The sequence below is a fragment of the Erpetoichthys calabaricus genome, chromosome 10 (assembly GCF_900747795.2).
Source record: "Erpetoichthys calabaricus chromosome 10, fErpCal1.3, whole genome shotgun sequence".
NCBI classification, from domain to species: Eukaryota; Metazoa; Chordata; class Cladistia; order Polypteriformes; family Polypteridae; genus Erpetoichthys; species Erpetoichthys calabaricus.
Window position 1 is genome coordinate 34,713,290 of NC_041403.2, and position 21,147 is coordinate 34,734,436.

The following is a 21,147-nucleotide window of genomic DNA, read 5'->3' on the forward strand; positions in this document are numbered from 1 at the left end:
TAATGATGACATTACCCTCTGGAATTCTGGTCTGAAAAATAGCAGGCTTTCGGTGCTCATGTACCGTCTAGCTGGTGGAAGGTGTTTAACCTCACACACTTTACAAGTCTAAGTGTGTTTTACTTTTATTGGAATAGTGTTGTAAGATTCTAGCTACCTGATGTAATCCATAATAGAGTTCCCTGAAGAATTCAGTAGCTTAAGGAAAATGTTTAAAATGCCAGGATATAATCAGTTCATGTTGGCTAGGTGTCCAGGAATCTTGAAAAGTGTTTTGAATCCCACTTCAACAGCACAAGTGGACTGTGATCCAGATTCACATGATCCTTTGTGGGAGAAAGAACTTCTTGTGTCATTGCCTTTAAGAGTTTTAAACAATTCGCTGTGAACTCTAAGCTGCCCTAATCTCAGAAGAGAACGGCTCAGGCTGCCACACAAGGGGCCTTTAATCTTGTCTGTCAGGGAACAAGTGGGCTTGGAAAATTAATGAGCAAATAATCCCTACTGAGTGTGCCCTTATCTATCTATCTATCTATCTATCTATCTATCTATCTATCTATCTATCTATCTATCTATCTATCTATCTATCTATCTATCTATCTATCTATCTATTATATAGTGCCTTTCATATCTATCTATCTATCTATCTATCTATCTATCTATCTATCTATCTATCTATCTATCTATCTATCTATCTATCTATTATATAGTGCCTTTCATATCTATCTATCTATCTATCTATCTATTATATAGTGCCTTTCATATCTATCTATCTATCTATCTATCTATCTATCTATCTATCTATCTATTATATAGTGCCTTTCATATCTATCTATCTATCTATCTATCTATCTATCTATCTATCTATCTATCTATCTATCTATTATATAATGCCTTTCATATCTATCTATCTATCTATCTATCTATCTATCTATCTATCTATCTATCTATCTATCTATTATATAGTGCCTTTCATATCTATCTATCTATCTATCTATCTATCTATCTATTATATAATGCCTTTCATATCTATCTATCTATCTATCTATCTATCTATCTATCTATCTATCTATCTATCTATCTATTATATAGTGCCTTTCATATCTATCTATCTATCTATCTATCTATCTATCTATCTGTCTGTCTGTCTGTCTGTCTGTCTGTCTGTCTGCCTGCCTGCCTGCCTGCCTGCCTGTCTGTCTGTCTGTCTGTCTGTCTGTCTTTCTCATAAAGCCCTAAAATGAACAACTTTGCTATTCATATACTGTGCCATTACATAGCTTAATATGCAGAGCATATGTAGACTCTGTAATAATGAATGTCACCACTAAATGTGCCTGCTGATGACACTGAAATTAATTTGGGTTATTCTAAATCATAGTGATCAGAGTAGCAAAATGGTGTATGCATGATTTGAGCCCTGGTTTAATTTGTAGCAAGGGTACCATGTATGTAACATTTTCAAATTCCTGTCATTTTTCCCTTGGAAGATACAGTTTCATAGCACAGTAGTGCCTTATCTATCTATCTATCTATCTATCTATCTATCTATCTATCTATCTATCTATCTATCTATCTATCTATTTGCAAATTTATTGGAAAAGGTTGGCCATCCTCATAATCCACAATTTACAATTGATGTTGGGTGGCATGGTGGCGCAGAGGGTAGCGCTGCTGCCTCACAGTTAGGAGACCCAGGTTTGCTTCCCGGGTCCTCCCTGCATGGAGTTTGCATGTTCTCCCCGTGTCTGTGTGGGTTTCTTCCGGGTGGTCCGATTTCCTCCCACAGTCCAAAGACATGCAGGTTAGGTGCATTGGCAATCCTAAATTGTCCCTAGTGTGTGCTTGGTGTGTGAGTGTGTCCTGCAGTGGGCTGGCGCCGTGCCCGGGATTTGTTCCTGCCTTGTGCCCTGTGACCCCCGAGACCCAGTGTTAGGATATAGCGGGTTGGAAAATGACTGACTGCCAATTGATGTTCAACATTATCATTTATCATCCACCCATGCATTTCCTGAATCTGCTCAATCAAGTTTGTCATCAGAGGACTCCAGAGCCTGTTCTAACAGAATCATGTACAAGGCAGGAACAAACCCCAAACAGGATGCTAGTTCATCATCATATCAATCAAAGCTTCGTATCTTTATGATATGGAAAGAAAACTCCATGTGGACTCTGGGGGAACATGAAGACTTTAAAACAAAAATGAAAGGTCAGGTATTTGAACACAGCAGCAGGAATAACCATCATACCACTATACTACATTCATTTTTAGTGGAAATTTTAACTTACTAAAAATACAATAAATACCTATAACATGGCAAAAACACATAGATTACTAATCGGTAAAAATATAAAAAACTGGCATAGTGCAGAGAAATGAAAAATATACTGTACTCTGAATGTGTGTTTTAGATAATCCACTTAAAATATCTGATTTACACTGTGGACATGCAGATATCTTCAAACATTTGTTGTGTAAAGCACTATGTAACATTTAGATAGATAGATAGATAGATAGATAGATAGATAGATAGATAGATAGATAGATAGATAGATAGATAGATAGATAGATAGATAGATAGATAGATAGATAGATAGATAGATAGATTCTCCCCACTCTGATTAGGTTTCATTGATGTGTAATTCATACGCTATGCATACAGTGCTAAAGTAATGAGGGATGCCTGTCATAAAGTCGTTAGGACGTTGTAAAAACTGCAGCAGGCACTATTATATTTTGCAGCAGATCCTTCCACCATGTCAATGTGCAGTCATTTGTGTAAATAATAATACAGGTAATAATTCTTTAATTATACATCCTACTTTTGTAGAGTATTTAACAATGGATTGTTTCTTTTGACAATTTCATGTTGGCATATTGTGCGCCTTATTCTTTGTTTTTTCCAGCGTCTGTAGAGATAACGGAATTTGGCAATTAGCTCACCTCACGAGCTTGGTGGGCATTCGGCCTCTTCTTTTTTGACGAATATTTTACGTGTGTTTACATATATATCCATACGTATTTCTATATTGTGATTCTTTCAGACATTTATATTATGACGGACGGACTGCCGTTATTTTATTAGGAATTACATTCGGCAGTTTGTGCAACTTTATCTTCAGTGTAAAACTTTAAACTGACGAAGAAGCACGTGATTTATAGCGAAGCCTTTATTTATTTTACTTTAGTATGTATGTTTCACAGCGACTTTTTTAGGTTACAGTACATACTATAATGGTAACTTTTCACTGAAAACAAGACGGATAGAGCTGCTAGCAGATTTATAACCGGCTTAAGGCCGAGTACACAGTTCTGCAATACGTATTTTCTAGTAAACATTAGAGCCAATGAAGGACACATCGTTAGCCATGCTCGAGCGAAGTCAAGCCGAGTATTCGAATACCCCCGGCGTGCATTCATTAACTCGGCGCACCCCGGCGGTGTACGCAGGTGGCATATTTAGAGCAGTGAGCGCAACTTGTACAGTAAGCGGCGGGGACATCAGGGAGAGGGATTAGTGAAATTTGAAGGATCTGGCATATTTTTCAGGTAAAACAGCAGCCCAGTGGTGTGCGCGAGCGTGTGCTTGACGTGAGCTGCCGAGCCGTCAGAGCTGGAGAGCAGTCCCTCCGGTCAAGTCTAGAAGCTGCAGCATCCCGCTTGTTCACACTACTGGTGGTTTACTGAACAGCGTCGGGGATTGTTGCATCAGATAGCAACAACTGCCTACCCCCATAACCCCACAAAAAATAAAATAAAAAATATTAAAAAACACACCAACTCCTCTCAGCAACAGCTCAATACAGAGAACTGAAAAGATCCCTGGCATTAAAGTCTTAGTACTAAATGCATTCCGCGCAGAGTCCTAGGAGAAACAATGCATGCCTTGCTATTTTGGGAGGCAATAAAATTTGCTTATCATTTCAACGGGGTTTTGTGCGTCTGTTAAGGTCGGGTCACTGAGCAACATAACTTGGAATATGAGCTGAATACTTTAAGACAATGCAGGCATATTGATTTTACAAAAGAGTTGTCTTTGAATTAGCGCAAGGGGCTGGTGACCGAAAAGCGGAATTCACTGTTTAAAGGATTAGCGCCGCACACAGTCATCAAACTGAATATACAGTTGGATCAAAGGAAAGAAAAAAAATAATTAAAGTTCCTGCACTCTCCGAGAAAACGGCAGCATTTTGTAAAGTTCATTCTAGCCGGGAGAGACATTTATTTCGCTTAAAGTAACCCCGCGCAAGTGCTGGCAGAACTGAGTGCCCCGTGGTGTAGTTTTATAATGCCAAATCCCTGGCACTAGAAACCACTCGTAACCACCAAACATTTAAGTTTTTCTCAATCTGTACCGAGTCCAAAGACACTTTTCATTAACGTCTGTGGTAAAGGCAGCAATATAAGCGAATATTTTCTATAAACTCAGTGCATCCCAGGGGCAGATCTAACATCAGGGCATTATGGGTGGGCGCACGGAGTCCGTGACGGGAAGAGACCTTTTAAAACCAACACCCTCACCCTTTATTCATGAAATGATACGTATTTGGGAGTCGAAATGTCCAAGATGGACTATTAAACCCTGCGAATAAACGATCGAGTATCCTTTCGAAGAAATGATCAAGGGGATGATTCCCCAATTTTTTGGGAATCCCCCAAACCTCAGGGGCGATGACGCAATCGAATCTCGCACTGAAATCATCCGTGATTAAAGTATGATCAACTCAGGGAGGGCAAGGAGCTAAGTCACTCAGGGGCCTGTGGGGGTCTTAATCCAATCCTGATTCATTCATCCATCCATCCATCCATCCATCGCGGGAGACGTCACCTGTGCCACAGTACGGGACAACAGTGGTGCTGCATCGCCTTGTTGACTGTAACGCATGCGCACGCGTACTCCTGAATACTATTACCCACATATACTGTAGTCTAAGGTAAGTTAGCAAAATGGGGGGTGTGGGGGGGGGGGGGCAAACCTTCAGTGACAACGTGGCAAAGTCAAACAGACACCTTGATTTAGGGGGGGCATCACCAACCACACAACACAAAGATAGTATTTAAGTATCTAAAGGTATTATAAATGACTGCATCTTATGCTTTTGTTGTCTTTTCAAAGAATTCCAGTATATTAGTAAAACATGACTCCCCCATGTGAACCCATTTTGATTGTTCCCTTAAACTCTTGTTCTTTCCATATGATGCTGAATCTTTTTCTTAGTAATTCCTTCCATTAAGGAACCAAGTTCCCTTCAGGTACCGAACCCATTATTTTTGTCCTCACTGGGTAAACAGACCATTGGAAATTCGGACAGCATCCGTCTAGTTGAGCTAAAGGTGAACTCCTCTGACTAATTGGAGATGTCTGACTAGGAAGGGCTCTCATCTTTGCAGTGGCATTGTTCAGGATGAGCACTGCAACATACGAGGTGCTGTTTACCTTAAGAAACGGAGAACACATTGCATGAAAAATACACTTTGTAGCCTATGTTTAATAGCTACTCTGTGACAAATTAAAGATCCATCTATCTGTTTTCAAAGGCACCTTGATTCAAGTCTGAGTCCCACCTCTGTCACTGTCAGTGTGGCATTTTCCTATTCTCTTGGTGCCCTTATGAATTTTCATTGCATGCTGAAGCATGCTAACTGTTTAGCGACTTTAGTGTGCTAAGGCTGAAGAATGAACAGGCGTCCCATACAGAGTTTTCATCTATTTTGAATCGCATACCATTGAGATTGACCATAGATTGTCATGCCATGTTTGGATGAGTTATGTCATCACTCTGAAAATGTAAGTGTAACTTAACAACTCTAAATTGGCACTCTATAGCTATGTGAGTGTGTGTGTGTGTGTGTGCATGTGCATGCGTGTGTGTGTGTGTGTGTGCATGTGCATGCGTGTGTGTGTGTGTGTGTGTGTGTGTGTGTGAGTATGCAGTGCAATGGAAGGAAATCTCAATCAGGTTGCTTTCTTCTTCAAACCTTATAAGGCTTTGCCTTCATTTTTAATCAAGTAGATTAAGAAAATGGATGGTTGAATTAATGGAGTGACCCAGAAAGGCTAGAACATCTAAAATGAAAAGGTTTGTAAAAGTTTGTTAGCAGCCAAAATGGACAGAGGAACTGACACTGAAAATGAAATATGATTTACAGGAGGAGACGAGACTTGACCAGAAACGCTTCCATAAATATTAAGCCTGCGCCCTCAAACTAGAATATTCATGTCAAGCGTAAAAATCAATGATGCCTGGCATTTTTCGAAATGCAGATTATCCACACAAGTGGGTGATTGGTTTGTCTGGCAAAGCGCTCCACATATTTACGAGATGTTCAAAGGAGACACATAATTGTGGAATTCTGAACTTTAGCCGTAACTGCAGGATTCCAAGAAATTGGTAAAGAGGGTGAACATGAACAATTTCCTGTCAGTGTCATTTTAATTTACAATGACATGGCCACATGGACATCCAGTTCCTTAAAATAATAAACAGTAATGACTGTGATTGGTTATTGCAATCTTTTTATTTACTGCAATATACTGTATTTGTTTTATTATGTGTATACTATTTTTGTATGTGTGTATACATTGTATGTATATACTGTGTTTGTATATATATATATATATATATATATATATATATATACTAGGGGGCTCTGCCCCCTGCTCGCTTTACTCACCAACCCCCTGCCTGCACTACGTGCTAGCCTCTTTGCAGTTCTGTTGCTTGCGTATGGGGATGTGGATGTACAGTTTAAACAGATTTTAACTTTCACGTGCAGTGTTACATTTGCATCCACACCACATATCACTGCCTGTGATTGAATTTCATTTCTTCCTCTCTATTAAGTAAAACAACTTTTTCAAATGTTTGGCTCTGAGATTTGTTAATTGTCTTTGCAAAAGCTATTCTGAACAGGAAACTGTTAACGTTTTAATACGAATGGCATATCAAGATCTCCTTTGTTGTCTGTAATGTTATCCACTGAAGATGTACTTGCATTATCTTTCTTGGATACATCCTTCTTTCTACAGTAATTCGTGCGGAGGAAGACCGGATGGTGTTAATAGTTATAGATATTCTTTGTGATATTGTAAGTTTTTGTTTTCATCTTCTGCACCATTACCACCAACTCTTTCAGCATAGTCTATTGATACGCATTTAACCATTTTGTCGTGTTACCGATCAACATTTTTGTTGTAAATTCGTTGGACTTCCTCATTTCTAGGTGCTAGGAATGCCCATGTACTCATTTTTTCTGTTGATAATCCTTGGTGATGAAATTCTTCAATAAGATTTGGACATAATACATCTTCTTTAATTGGGAACTTAAAGTGTGGAAACCATTAAAATTTATAAGAGTTGAAAATGGTTGTAAGTAGGGCATGACTTGAAAGAATCTAATGGCAAAAGTCACCGACCTGTGTGACTTGCTTCCAAAGGTTGTAAGTATGACATGACTTGAAAGAAATTCATGTTAAAAATCACCATCTCGCAGGTCTTCATTCCAAAAAGTCTCTTCAAAAGATCACGTCTCATCGCAGGATAAAAAGTCTCGTCTCTCAAGATTTTTTATTATATAATAGAGAGATATGTATTATATATATAATTTGTATATATAGTATGGTCGCTGTTATAAATGTCAGTGTCTAGGATACAACTGTATTAATAAGCCTCTGCCGTAGCCTAAGAACGTTTTGGCCATTTATCATAACTGGTACTAACAGAACATTGCAAATGCAAATGCAACACATTACCAGCAAAACAATTCCAACAAAATATTTTTTGAACATCATGTAAAACAAATCTAGTAAATATCAGGTTCTATGTTACTACAGTAATTTCTACAGAATCCCCTCCAAGCTTGTTGAGGTTGTGAAGTCATTAATAACGTCTGTAGTATTCAATTAATGCCCAAGTTCCATTTCAAAGGCCAGGATTGCAAGACTGTTCAATCCTTCTTGGTACATCATTGAACATTAGTCATTTTTAATTAACAGTTTACTAAAACAATGCTCTTTCACAGTGTAACATGCAAACAAAAATACAGTTCAATGCACACATCTGAGTAAGGTCTTTGAAGCTCCATTCCATGTATGGTGTTCAACAATTCAAGAGGTGTCCACTCATTTTTAGAACTGGCACAGAAGGAACATCATTAGATATCAAAGGCAGTTGTCAAATCACTGGAAATTGTTATTAATGGTATTATTACAAGATAATGAATTTGTATTTCGACTGTCCTGGACCACCCGCCAGCCCAAGGCCCAGGACAAATGCCCCTATATGTACAGTATATATTTTATATTTAGGTTTTTTGCCTTCTTCCATATTGACTACCACTTTTCATCCACCATGAAGGGGATGTGCATTTCATACTGAAGCCAGGAAGCACTTATTTACGCAAGCAGTTGTGGGACTCTGGAAGAAACTACTGAGACATGAAGTTGAAGCAGAAACCTTGACAACCTTTAAGAAGAATCTGGATGAGATATTGGGACAGCTTAGCTATTAGATAAACAAAGGAGCTTGATGGACTGAATGGTCTCCTCTCATTTGTCAGATTTCTTATGTTTCATATCTAGTCTGATTTCAACATATATATCTGGAACGCCGAGCTGGCACTCAGTCTGGCAACATCAGTTATAAAGCAGGAACCAAACAGGTAGAAATCAGTCTGAGGGCACGTTCACCTTCATCCACCCTGGGGAAGTTAAGAGTTGACAGTCTGCTTATCTTACACATGTTTTGGATGGAGCTGGTACCCACAAAACCTGGTTTAGCAGAATGAATACACAGACTGATTGAGCCAGAAGTTGAACCCAGGACTCTGGAAGTTAAATCGAAGGGAAAATGCAGTCAACCTATTTTATATGCCCTTCATTAAATTACTTATTTAGAAGGCTTCAGAAAATCTTTAAGAGCTGTATGATTATGTGATGTGTGAATGTCTTGAAGAGACTATGTACATCGTGAACAGGCTGGTACTGTAGTGGCCACTGCTCCTTCATCATGGCATACTGTGAGGGGTTTGCATATCCCCTTGTGTCTTTGTGAGTTTTTCCTCGGGGGCCGTGTTTTCCCTCCCACATCCCTGCATATTAGGTCGACAGGTAACTCTAAAATGACCCCATTTTAGTGAGTATGGTTGTATGACTGGGTTCAAATTCTGCCCTGGGCACTGTGTAGAGTTTCCAGATGGCTCCGTGTCTGGAAGGGTGTTCTAGTTTTTCTCTAAAGATGTTTGTTTTTGCTTAGTGTGAATGTGTGTGAATGTGTAGGCCCTTCATTGGACTAGCACCACATACAGGGTTAGTTCCTACCTTATACCCAGTGCTTTTGTCTGATATAAAATAAGTTGCATTAATAATGTTAATGTATGCTGCACAATCCAGTGTTGTGCAAGTTCACATCTCACAAGAACTAGCTCAAAGTTCAGTTCACACAGATTAAAATGAATAAATTCACGTTCATAGTTCACCATTTCCATTTTGAACTAGTTCATGTTCAGTTCATTTTGTGTTTTTTAACGAGTGAGAATAAATGACCCATGACTTTACTTTTTTCAGTTTTGCATGCCTTATATTAGGGGCTATTACAGTGTTCTTGAATAAAATAAAATAATTCTGAAGACTTTTTTATTTAAATACACTTTATTAAGTTATACCCAGCAACAAACACGCATAACCATATATGCTAATATCCTCCCTGTCAAAAAAGAAATTAAATATTTACAAGTATGCATATAAATTTCCGCTCTTAATTGTGTGACACAAAATAGATATTTGTAACAATCCACTATTTGTGCTTATCTGAATACCGTATTCAGCTTTGGCTCCACCCCTACATTACAGGGTAAGGCAAAACGTTTAATCGGGACCTAAACCAGATCCAGAATGTCACCTAAAACTGAACTAGCTCACATTTAAGTTCTTCACTTGCAAATATGTTACGTTAATTTCACTGTGCTTAGAAAAATGAGCTTGTTCAATGAGTGCGTCTTTTCAACTAGTTCATGCACAACACTGGCACAATCTGCATATGAGATCTCAAAATGTGTGTGAACCAATATTTTAAGAAATGACAAACTACATTTTTATTGAGTATTTATAGAGACAATTGTCTGTAATGCATTGTGGACTCGGGCAAGCACTTCTGTTGTCTATGCCAGGGGTGGGCAAAGTCGGTCCTGAAGAGCCCCAGTGGCTGCAGGTTTTTGTTCCAACCCATTTCTTAATGAGAAGTCAATTAATGCTGATGAAGTGCTTATTGCTTAAGTGATATTTTGATGATTCATTTTAGTGGTCTCACTTGCTAAGGTTCCCCACCCTTAATTGCTTATTTCAATCTTAAACAGCTGCATTCAGTGTTTTAATGGCTCCTTATTAGCAATAAGATGTAAATGACAAAGCAGTCAGCAGTTCACCATCTAGCTTGTTTCGATTTACATCTCTGTGTGTTCATCATGCACTGTTTGATTTATTAAAATACTTAATAGAAAATGTGACAGACTGAAAATTATCCGTTTTAAGCTTCAAATCTTTTTGATGATATCCATGGAAAGGAAAAAAATCTATGACATAAGAACTTTACATTGCAGACTAACAAGCCATAAAATTAAATAAGGTCTGAGATTGGAAAGGATTGGTTTATAATTAAGCAATTGGGTTGGAATGAAAACCTGCAGCCACTGCGACTCTCCAGGACCGACGTTGCTCACCCCTGGTCTATGCCTTTCTTGCAGACACCAGAAGCCATTAACTGAGTAATAAAATGCCCCCAGTAGTGCTGCTGGGATAGTCATGATGTTCATTGTGCTAATGATAGTCAGATTTTTACAGTTGTATAGAAATGTGTTCATCTCTGTTTAGAATCATATGCAAATAAAACATGATAGCGCCATAAGTAAATTGCATGTTTCTAGCATTTTTGGTTTACATTATTTTTTATTTTAGGATTTAGTCACTTACTCATAATGAATACGAAAAGACAACCACACACACACACGCATAATCAAGTGCCTTACTATCATTCAATTTTCAGTAAACCATCAGAGACTCATTCTCACCAGCATGGACTACTGTACAGTCAGTGATAGTATGATGCTTGATTTTATGTTTTTTGGCTTTCCTGTTTACTTTGTTGTGAAGCAAGGAGTTTACAGTACAGATTATAAATGCTAAAAGCTTGTAATTCACATACTGGAATATTGGAAAAATCGGCACCACAGAACATGCCTGTCCATGGCCGTTTCCTACCGTGCTGCAGGGATTGACTTGCTCCTTGTGACCCTGACTTGGATTAAGTGGGCCTGAGAATAATGAAAATCAGTCACTGTTGAAATTTGCTCAATCCAGGACAGAGTCAGGGGGTGTGGAGCCTATCCCAGTACACTCAATGAAACTGCCCTGGACAAGATAATGTGCCAGTCCATCACAAGGCCCATTTATAGACACATACGTGCTTTGATACAGTGTGCAGTATGCAAAAGCACATTATTGCATAGAAGACATGCAATGAAATACAAGTTAATTATATATTTATATACATGAAAAGATAACTCTAGAATAGTTACTTATTTAAAAAATAGAATTGAAATTGAAATGTGGCCTATTTATAAGTTTTACTGTATTACTATTGGTTTAAAACTATTTCTACTTCTATCTGTTTTAAACTTTAGCAGCAAGCACCATCTCCCAGATTACAGAGTTATTCTAAAGCGTTGGCCTTTTCTGAAGTAGCAGATAGCCCATTATCTTTTTGTGATCAGTGTCTGTGGTTGGTCATAGCTACAGCGGTCTGGATTCAACATTCCAGTCACTGTTTGTGCAGAGTTTAGGTGTTCCTCCTGTGTCCCATATGTTTCCCCTGGGCACTGCAGTTTCCTCCTACATCTCAGAGCCATGCAGCCTAATGTTACTGGCAACCTCTAATAAGGCTCTGCATGAAGGAGAGTGTGTATGGCAGTGTGTGGTGTACCGTGGTGGGAATGAGAATATTAGCACAGAAGAAAAGGTTTTAACAGGAAAATGCCACGCCCCTTTGTCACTAGATCCGGGGGAGCAGCCATGGGAGCAATGCTACGTCCCTCGGAACCTTTGTTGGCAGCCTCCCTGGGTTGCGTCAGGGCCACTTTCATGAAACACCGGAATTCATCTTGGTTGGGCTCCATGGCCTCCACCAGGGAGAGCTGCATAGAGCTACATGGCTTAACAAGCCTGTCTGGGCGAGAGTGCAGCCAGAACCGGAAGTGCAGCCGGATGTAGATCAACAAGCACCTGCAGCACTTCCAGGTGGGCTTTAAAAGGAGCCTGCAGCCATTACTCAGGGCGCCAGAGTCGGGAGGAGTAGAAGAAGAAGAAGAAGAATGTGGATAATGATGATGATGATGATGAGTAGGAGGAGGAGGAGGAAGAGGAGGAGGATGACAAAGCTGCCTGGGAGGAGTTGCGGAAAACAAAAAGTGTGATTTGGTGTGATTTTTCTTTGTGTGTGTTTTGGAGACTGTGTAGGGCCTGTGGGACACAGGGTAGACGTGTCCCACGGCTGAGGAAAAAATAAATCTTTTTGTTTATTTTACCCATGCCTCTGGTGTCAGTCTGTGTCGGGTCGGCGCCAACCAAGCGCCAATGTCACACAACTTAGACATACCTAGTTTGTCAATCTCTATTTAAATAAACTGTTAAAAAAAAAACTTACCAAGAGCCGAAGGTCCCTGAAGCCCACAATCTCTGTTTGCTCCTGGGTTGATTCCTGCCTTGTTCCAGTTACTGTTAAGGGTAAGGTGGTATCACTTTAGATTAGTTGTCCCTAATATGCTGCACTTACCATGTAATTACTTATATAAGGTCTTATTGCCTTGTACATACTGTGTAATACAGTGTAACGCTATAATTAATTACTCAATTGTAATTGTTATTTCATAATTTTTAAACGTATTTAAAAGTATCTATGTACATAAACTGTAGAATAACAAATAGAATTGAGTGGTTAACAATAGCATTACATTGTGTCATACAGTAAATAGAAGGTAATAACACCTAGTTGCTCTGTGATTATACAGGTAATTACATGATAAGTACAGCATTATTAGAAACACCTAATCTAAAGTGATACTGGTCAGGTCTCAGTACCTCTAACATTGTGCTGGGTAACGTCATTTCAGCAAATGGATGGATATTAGAGTATATTATTAATAATACCGTATATTGGGTTGGATTTGTACCATGCCAGTCTTCTACCACATATACACAAATATATTATTTTCTCGGCTGTCGGATTTATCAAAGGCACCTCGACATTACCACTGTTTCTGTGTGTTTTTCACACTTGGAGCCAAGGTGGGTTAAGTGATTTGCTCGGGATCACACATCACAAATGAGGATTGAATTGGCAGCCTTAGGGTTTAAAGTCAGGTGCCTTATGTTTTAGATCAGCTATGCAAACAATTATGACAACATTTCTTATTTAATGATAAGTGCTAAGTGTGAATGTACTTTGTGGAGAATACACAATTACCATATAATTAATAATTGCCTTAAGGAAAAAATGCAAATAAAAAAAAGCAGTCTAAAAAAATAGCAAACCATCTGTGCCTGAGGGTCATGTGCGATTGTTCATTTTGCTCCCCTCTCCTACATTGTTTACTATAATTTTTCCAAACGCACGCTTTCATGTTGTGCCGTAACATACAGCTACCTGCCTAGTGATCAACACCTAACAGGGTACCATGGCACCTTTTTAGTTTACCCATATGCTTTTTTGTTCTGCTTAGACTACTCTTTTCTCAGGACAGAAAAATTAGTTTGAATAACGTCAGAAAAAACAGACCTTGAAAAGTGATCTTTGCAGGATGTTGATCTTCCTCTGCTTCACCTTGTTTGGGTTGGAAGAAGGTTATAAACAAGAGCTTCAGTCACAACAACCAGCCTAGGAGTCAAACTGGAGTTAGCACTGGCAGTACAGAAATGTTGAATTAATCTGAAGCTGGGCGAGAACGTCTTGCATAAAGGAAAGTGTTGTCAATGTTGCCTTGCATGAACATCACAAGATAAAAATGAAATCGATTTGAGTCAAACCACAAAAGCAGCCCAAAGCAGATTATTTACTCATTAATCATTCTTTCATTTTTTTTGATTTTGCTTATTCCTTTCCCTTGACACGAGGAGTCGTCAGGTAAAAGGCAGGAACAATAGCTAATAATCACAGAGCTAATTGTAACCTTCATGTCCTTTGAAACTGGGGTGGAATCAGAAAACTGAGTTACAGCAGAACAAAATAAGGATGGCATGTGTGGCGTCTTGAGTTGGAACGTGTGTAAGGTTCCTTTAAGAGAATGGGAATTATGGGCTAGAGGAGAAGTGCGGGAGATTGGAAAAAAAAGGAAAGTGAATTAAAGGCAGTGAATGGGAGTTTTGTGTTCTGCGCCTGTGTCCAAGTTATATGTAATAAGTAAGATGCAATTGCACTCACGTCCTCAGAACTGTGAAGCAGCAGCACTTAGTGTTGTGCCACCTGATGGTATGCAACATAATTTGTTTTGGTTTTTTTTTGTAGTGTCTAAACATTTTCTTTATAAAAGGCCCTTTGAGAGGAGAGTATAAATTTCAGAGCCAAGTAGATAAATCGTCAAGATTATCACAGAATGTCCAAAGGAGAGCTAAATTGAGGAGATAAGAACTTGACATTATGCAAACAATTGATGGAGTGTACATAATTCCCCTTTTTCTCTTTTTTCCTCATTTTTTGTGAGCTACTCCCACTCAATAGCATCTTTTATATCTCTGCAGCTACAGCGACTAATAATTAACATTGTGAGGTGTGGGAAGAGCAGCACTCCTGACAATGGAACTGTTGATTCAGGCCGTGCACCCTCCTGTTTCCCCACGTCATCATCACAGCTTTTTACTGATAAACTCACAACTTAATCACTTTTCAGAGCAAGTGTTTGCACCCGAGGCTACCACCTAGACAGCTCATGAATTTGTAACAATGACAAATGGCATGGCAAAAACACAAAAAAGAAATCATGGGAGAAATGTAGTCCCCTAAAGACTCCCTGTGCATTTTTTATTGTGGTTTTTTTTTGGGTCACTTGGGTCATTCTGCTTTTTTCCTTTCTAATTCCCACAGGTGGATGACCAAATGAAGCTTTTGCAGAACTGCTGGAGTGAACTGTTGATCCTTGATCACATTTTCAGACAAGTTGTACATGGAAAGGAAGGCTCAATCCTTTTAGTTACGGGGCAGCAGGTAAGCACAGAAGTATAGGAACGCTTTTTCGATTATGGAGGCTGCAGGTTCAGCTCTCCATCTTACTTTCAGTTGTCAACTTCTATGAAAGTTGTTCCAAAAATGTATTTATAAGCTAACCTTTAAGTTACTGGTGCTCTTGATAAGTGACATGAGGCTGTTGATGTTGGTATCCTGTAAGAAAATATTTCAGTATGAGTGAAAGTTATTCAGGCTATTATTTCTTCTCGGCTCCATATGATCTCCAGCCAAAATGCTTTATCTCTCAGTAACAGTGGGGGCTTCTCAAAATGACCTCCCCAGACAGTAAAGTGTCACCCATGTCACACAGCAGCACATAAGCCTGCAGTCATGTAGCACAGCATCTGCCACAACTAAGCATGATGTAGGAGGTCTTCATCATATAATATAGTTTTCTGTCTTTGGTTCACATAACCATATTATGTAATGTAATTGGCCAAAATATATAACAAATACTTAACATTATCATTAAATTCTCAGATCTACCTAATCCGAGTAAGGGTCATGATTGTTGTTCATCTCTAGAGTGGTGAACAGAGGAAGAGATACTGTAGATCAGGAGACAAAGATATATTCAAGAAACAAAGTGAAGGACAAAAGCAGGAAATCTGTTCTAACGTCAGAAAATTGGGCGTGGTATTTGTAAACCAGGGATTCTTTGAAACGTACAACCAGAGGAAAGGTTTGAGATGCATCCACAATCACGGACAAAGAAACTAGCAAGATACCGGCTTAAATATTGTTTCATATGGGGTGGGGGGGTTTTACCCAGTAGTTGGGACTTGCTTTCTGTCAACCACTACCCAGAATAGCAGCACCCATAAACAAACAAAACATAATGCTAAAATAAAACAATCGCGCTAAATATAAATTATTCATGAAAAAATTGAGTACCATTAGATTCCTCATCTTTCACAACCAAAATAAAACAAAATAAAATGAAGAAAATGAAATTGATCCAACAAAGTGAAAGAAACAGAAGCTAACTTAACAGTTGGAGGCTGACCCAGCAGCACAGGGTGCAAAGTAGAAGATTACTTAGACCAGTGGTCTCAAACTCCAGTCCTGGAGGGCCGCAGTGGCTGCAGGTTGTCATTCTAACCCTATTCTTAATTGGTAACCAGTTTTTGCTGCTAATTAACTCATTTTCCTTTTATTTTAATTGACTTTTTAAAGATTTGTTCCCCTGATCGTTCCTCTGAATTGCTTAATTTCTTTCCTTAAATGGCACCCAAACAGAAATGAAATGTGATGTAAGTGAGCCAACAGAAGACCACCTAAGTCAGGGCCTCAAACTCCAAGCAGTTGCTTCTTTAGGCGCCAATTCTTGTTGTTAATTAAACCCATTCTTTAATTCCATGGCTTGTTGCTGCTCTCATTGTGCAATAGCAGACATTTCTGAAATTGTTCATTTTCTCTTTTCTAAGAGCACTTCTAAAATGTTTTGTGGACCTGAGCAGATCAACATTCCTGAGACCTTCATCTTTCTTTATTTTCAGATATTGTATGATGGACACATGTTGCTGGTCCTGTTTTGGCTCATTTTGTATCTCATTATTGTTTGGCTGCTAATTAAGAAAAAGAAACAATTAAGGGGCTGGAGTCTTCAAGAGCAAGTCAATTAAAATTAATTCAAAAGAAGTTAATTAGGAGCAAAAACAGGCCATTAATTAAGAAAAGGGCTAGAATGATAACCTGCAGCCACTGCGGCCCTCCATGAATTGAGTTTGAGACCACTGACTTAGACGATGCCCCAGACTGTTGCAGGACCCACTCACATACCCACCCATACAGAGCCAATTTAGAGTGGCCAATTAATGTAACACTCATTTTTGAGTACCCAGAGAAAAACACAGACAGACACGGAAAGAACAAGCAAACTCCAAAGAAACAATGATGGACAATCAAGCTGAATACACGAAGCAGCAATAATAACCCTTTCACCACTGTCTAGAAATAGTGAAAACTACACATGTATCTGTTAAATGTTCCAGAAGTATTGTGAGAGAACTGAAAGATCAGGAGATGGTATTGAAGTAAGAGACATAATAATAATTCTTTGCATTTATATAGCGCTTTTCTCACTACTCAAAGCGCTCAGCAATTGCAGGTTAAGGGCCTTGCTGAAGGGCCCAACAGAGCAGAGTCTCCTTTGGCATTTACGGGATTCGAACCGGCAACCTTCCGATTGTCAGTGCAGATCCCTAGCCTCAGAGCCACCACTCCGCCTAATATAACATAAATCAGTCAGAACTTGGAGATAAATAACTAGACAACCAGGAATCAAAGGGCAAGATGATAAGATGTTGTGGCCAAAAATGAAACTCAAAAAGTCAAAACAAGCCCACCACTACGACCTACTCGGAAAATAAGCTAACTATACCACACCAAACTAGATACTGCTTATCCAGCAAGGGGTAATGACGTGGTCATGAGGCATGAGTCAATGTTATCGCATAAACAAATAAAACTAAAATGGTAGGAATTTTAAAGTTAATTAATTTGAAAGTCAGACAGCAAAAATGAAATCTTTATGTCAAAAAACATAAAATAACTGAAAATGCACATGTACAATGTGTCTATTATTACAGTATCATTTTAAAAGAGCATATGTAAACAAATCTAAATTGCACATTTTAATGGCTGTGCACTTACACATCTACAACCTTAACACCGTTACGCATTTCCCAATCTCTTTGGTTGAACTTTACTTGGGTAAGGGATGTTTAAGGACATTGAAATAACAAATCTGCCATATGCATTAAATTATTACACTTGCATGTTGTTATGGTCTGCTGTAGGTCTTATTGTGGAGTTGTGTTTTGTGTCTTATTTTCCCTGCTCTTCATGAGATGTTTCGTTTTACACTTTTTGTAATCATGTTGTTATTCGTTTCTCTGTTCCTTTTGTTAGTTTTGTTTATTTTTCTTTATTTTGAGGCAATTCTATTATAACATTAAGTTTCTCTCGGGTGCTGTCATTAGGCTTTATTAGGGTTATAGTAAGCACTTGTTGTCATTGCTCACGTGCAGTGACATTAACTTTTGTTAACCCTAACCCTGTTCGGTTTCATGCCATTTCTTAAGGTCTGTTCTTTCCTTTTATATTTTAAAAATTTTGTAAATTTTTTTTTTTAATTTGGGAATTGTGAATTATTTTATTTTGTGCTATTTAGGTTTCTTATTTTATGTTGGCCATTTACTTTTTGGATATTTGGAATGATAAATATTAAATTTTGTCCGTTCTTGCTGTAGTCAATTCAGGTAGTAAAACATCCATGCAGTTTCTGCTTTCTGTAGTTTACCATTACAATATTTTGAGTGGGGAGATTTTGCCACATTATTATTGTATATTTTCCTCTAGTTTTTGTATTTTTACAGGACCATAGAACATAGGATCATAGAACTCGTTAAGTGGTAGTTTCAAATAGGCAGGCGCTTACATTTACTACAAAGTAGAAGGATGAAAATAAGCATCAATAAGAATGATGTAACTTATCTCCCTGGACAAATAACATGGACAACTTCTGACAGTGAGAACTTCAATGTCTGTAACTGTAGTGAACTGTGATATACCCTGTTTACCATTCCTCATTCACATAGAAGACCAGATGGCTTTTTTCCACAATACACTGGTTCTCTCTCCTCTTGAATATGATGAAGTCAATCCAGCCTTAATCAAGTGACAGGTATATCAGGCTTCAGCCAGATCTTTGTAATACATACAATATGATGCCACAGTACCTATACACATCACAACCAGTGAGGAGCAAACAGCTCATCCATCTTATTTGAAAGCAATCAAACATTGCTCAATAAATGGCAGACCAGTTCCTTTTTGTCTTCATTTAATTCCTTCTCAAGCTCTTTTTAGTTTCTGTCTTTGGACAAACAACTTGTGTGGTAGTGTGAAACACTCAAGATCACAGTGCTAGTAGCTGATTACGGGAGTATTTAATACAACCCACCCTTTTATCTTGTCAGTGTTTCTTACATTTCTTACATTGATGTTGCAGATGTCAAGTAGCCTTCAAATCCTCTTCACTCTCCTTGTGACTTCTCCCAAGTTTGCAGCTTGTCTGAAAGGCAGCTGAGATGTGTCAGTGTTTGGGTTTGTGACGACAGCAGCAGATCCTTATTAAATTTAAAATCCATTTATATAGTTTTCTAGTGGCTAATGTCAGTAACAAGACTGAAGCCAGATCAAATTTAATCTTCAAGTTAGTTAAAATCAGCAAAATAAGTTGAAAAACACAAAGAGAACACAGAGTTTCTGTGAAAGACTGCTGACTGTGCATACTCTGGAAGTAACCAGCAACAAAAATCAATAAATGATACAATACAGCAGGTACAACACAAACGTCTGTGGCAATCCAGCATGTTCTCCATTCCCAGAAAGATCAAGTGCCTGAGCTTAGGCACTTGAAATCATATCTGACACAATGCATGGCAGGCGTTTTGAGAAACACTGAGGAACTTTCACAGCCTCAGGGAGCCAAATGTAGGAAACCATTCTTTCCCTAAAGAAACAATTTAATTTACTTTAATGTACAACTTTTCACAGCAGGTTCAGTCAGTAAACTGCATAGAAAGGCAACTTTGAAAGCATCACAATAATTAGATATTTGCACAAAAAAAATATTTATATGATTAGAAAATTTGAAAACTAAATATTCTACAACATAACATGCAACTTGGGGTAACATGAAGACAGAAACTTCACTGTGATGTTAATTTTCATCGATATTATTAAGTACAAAGTTTAATCCATCATCCCCTCAGGTCCCAAGTATACTCTGCACATACGTTCAAAGCAGTTTAATATGACCACTTTAAGTCTCCTTCTCCTCCAATGCTCCATAGCCCCTCTTACTCCATACACAGTGATTAGATTCAAATAAAACATCAGTTTCTGGAGTCAAAAATTAACTTGCATAATTTTTTTTATTAACAGATTTTAAAGTAAATTTCTTGATGTAAGGTACATATATTAATAAAGTACATATTGTGGCATTGGCAATGAACAAGAGAATTCACAAGATTTACATTGAATTTAACGTGGTCCTGAATAACTCCAAGGCCGTCCACTCGGCCTTCTTTGGCTACTTTGACTTTGCTCTTGAAAAATCAGGTGCTTGCATTCTTAGAGATTATCTTAATTATTGTGTCTGAAACTAGAGGCCAGGCAGGAAATGATTCTTTCAAATCATCACACAAGGAACATGCACTGAGACAAGGATGGTGAACTTCGGTCACATTTATCATTTTTATTTCTCCTTTGTGCCATTGATAGATAGATAGATAGATAGATAGATAGATAGATAGATAGATAGATAGATAGATAGATAGATAGATAGATAGATAGATAGATAGATAGATATGAAAGGCACTATATTACATGTATTAAGAATTGATGTGCTTACTACAGTATATAGCAAGATTAATATGAAAGGCACTATATTACATGTATTAAGAATTGATGTGCTTACTACAGTATATAGCAAGATTAATATGAAAGGCACTATATTACATGTATTAAGAATTGATGTGCTTTACTACAGTATATAGCAAGATTAATATGAAAGGCACTATATTTCATACATTAATAAGAAATGTGCTTACTTACAGTATAAACCTAGATATATATGAAAGGCACAATATTACATATATGAAAGGCACCATATTACATGTACTAAGAACTGATGTACTTTACTACAGTATATAGCTAGATTAATATGAAAGGCACTATATTACATGTATTAAGAATTGATGGGCTTTACTACAGTATATAGCAAGATTAATATGAAAGGCACTATATTACATGAATTAAGAATTGATATGCTTTACTACACTATATAGCAAGATTAATATGAAAGGC

At 38.0% G+C, this 21,147-nt stretch overlaps 1 protein-coding gene across 4 annotated transcripts in view; it reads left to right on the plus strand.

The window, feature by feature from the left end:
- nr5a2 (nuclear receptor subfamily 5, group A, member 2) overlaps nt 1-21,147 on the plus strand; it is a 204,680-nt gene that overhangs the window by 84,913 nt on the left and 98,620 nt on the right. For all 4 annotated transcript variants that reach the window (XM_028811054.2, XM_028811055.2, XM_028811051.2 and 1 more), the window contains one exon: nt 15,130-15,249. In XM_028811054.2, coding sequence (XP_028666887.1) covers nt 15,130-15,249 — 120 coding nt within the window. The remainder of the gene's footprint in view (nt 1-15,129; nt 15,250-21,147) is intronic.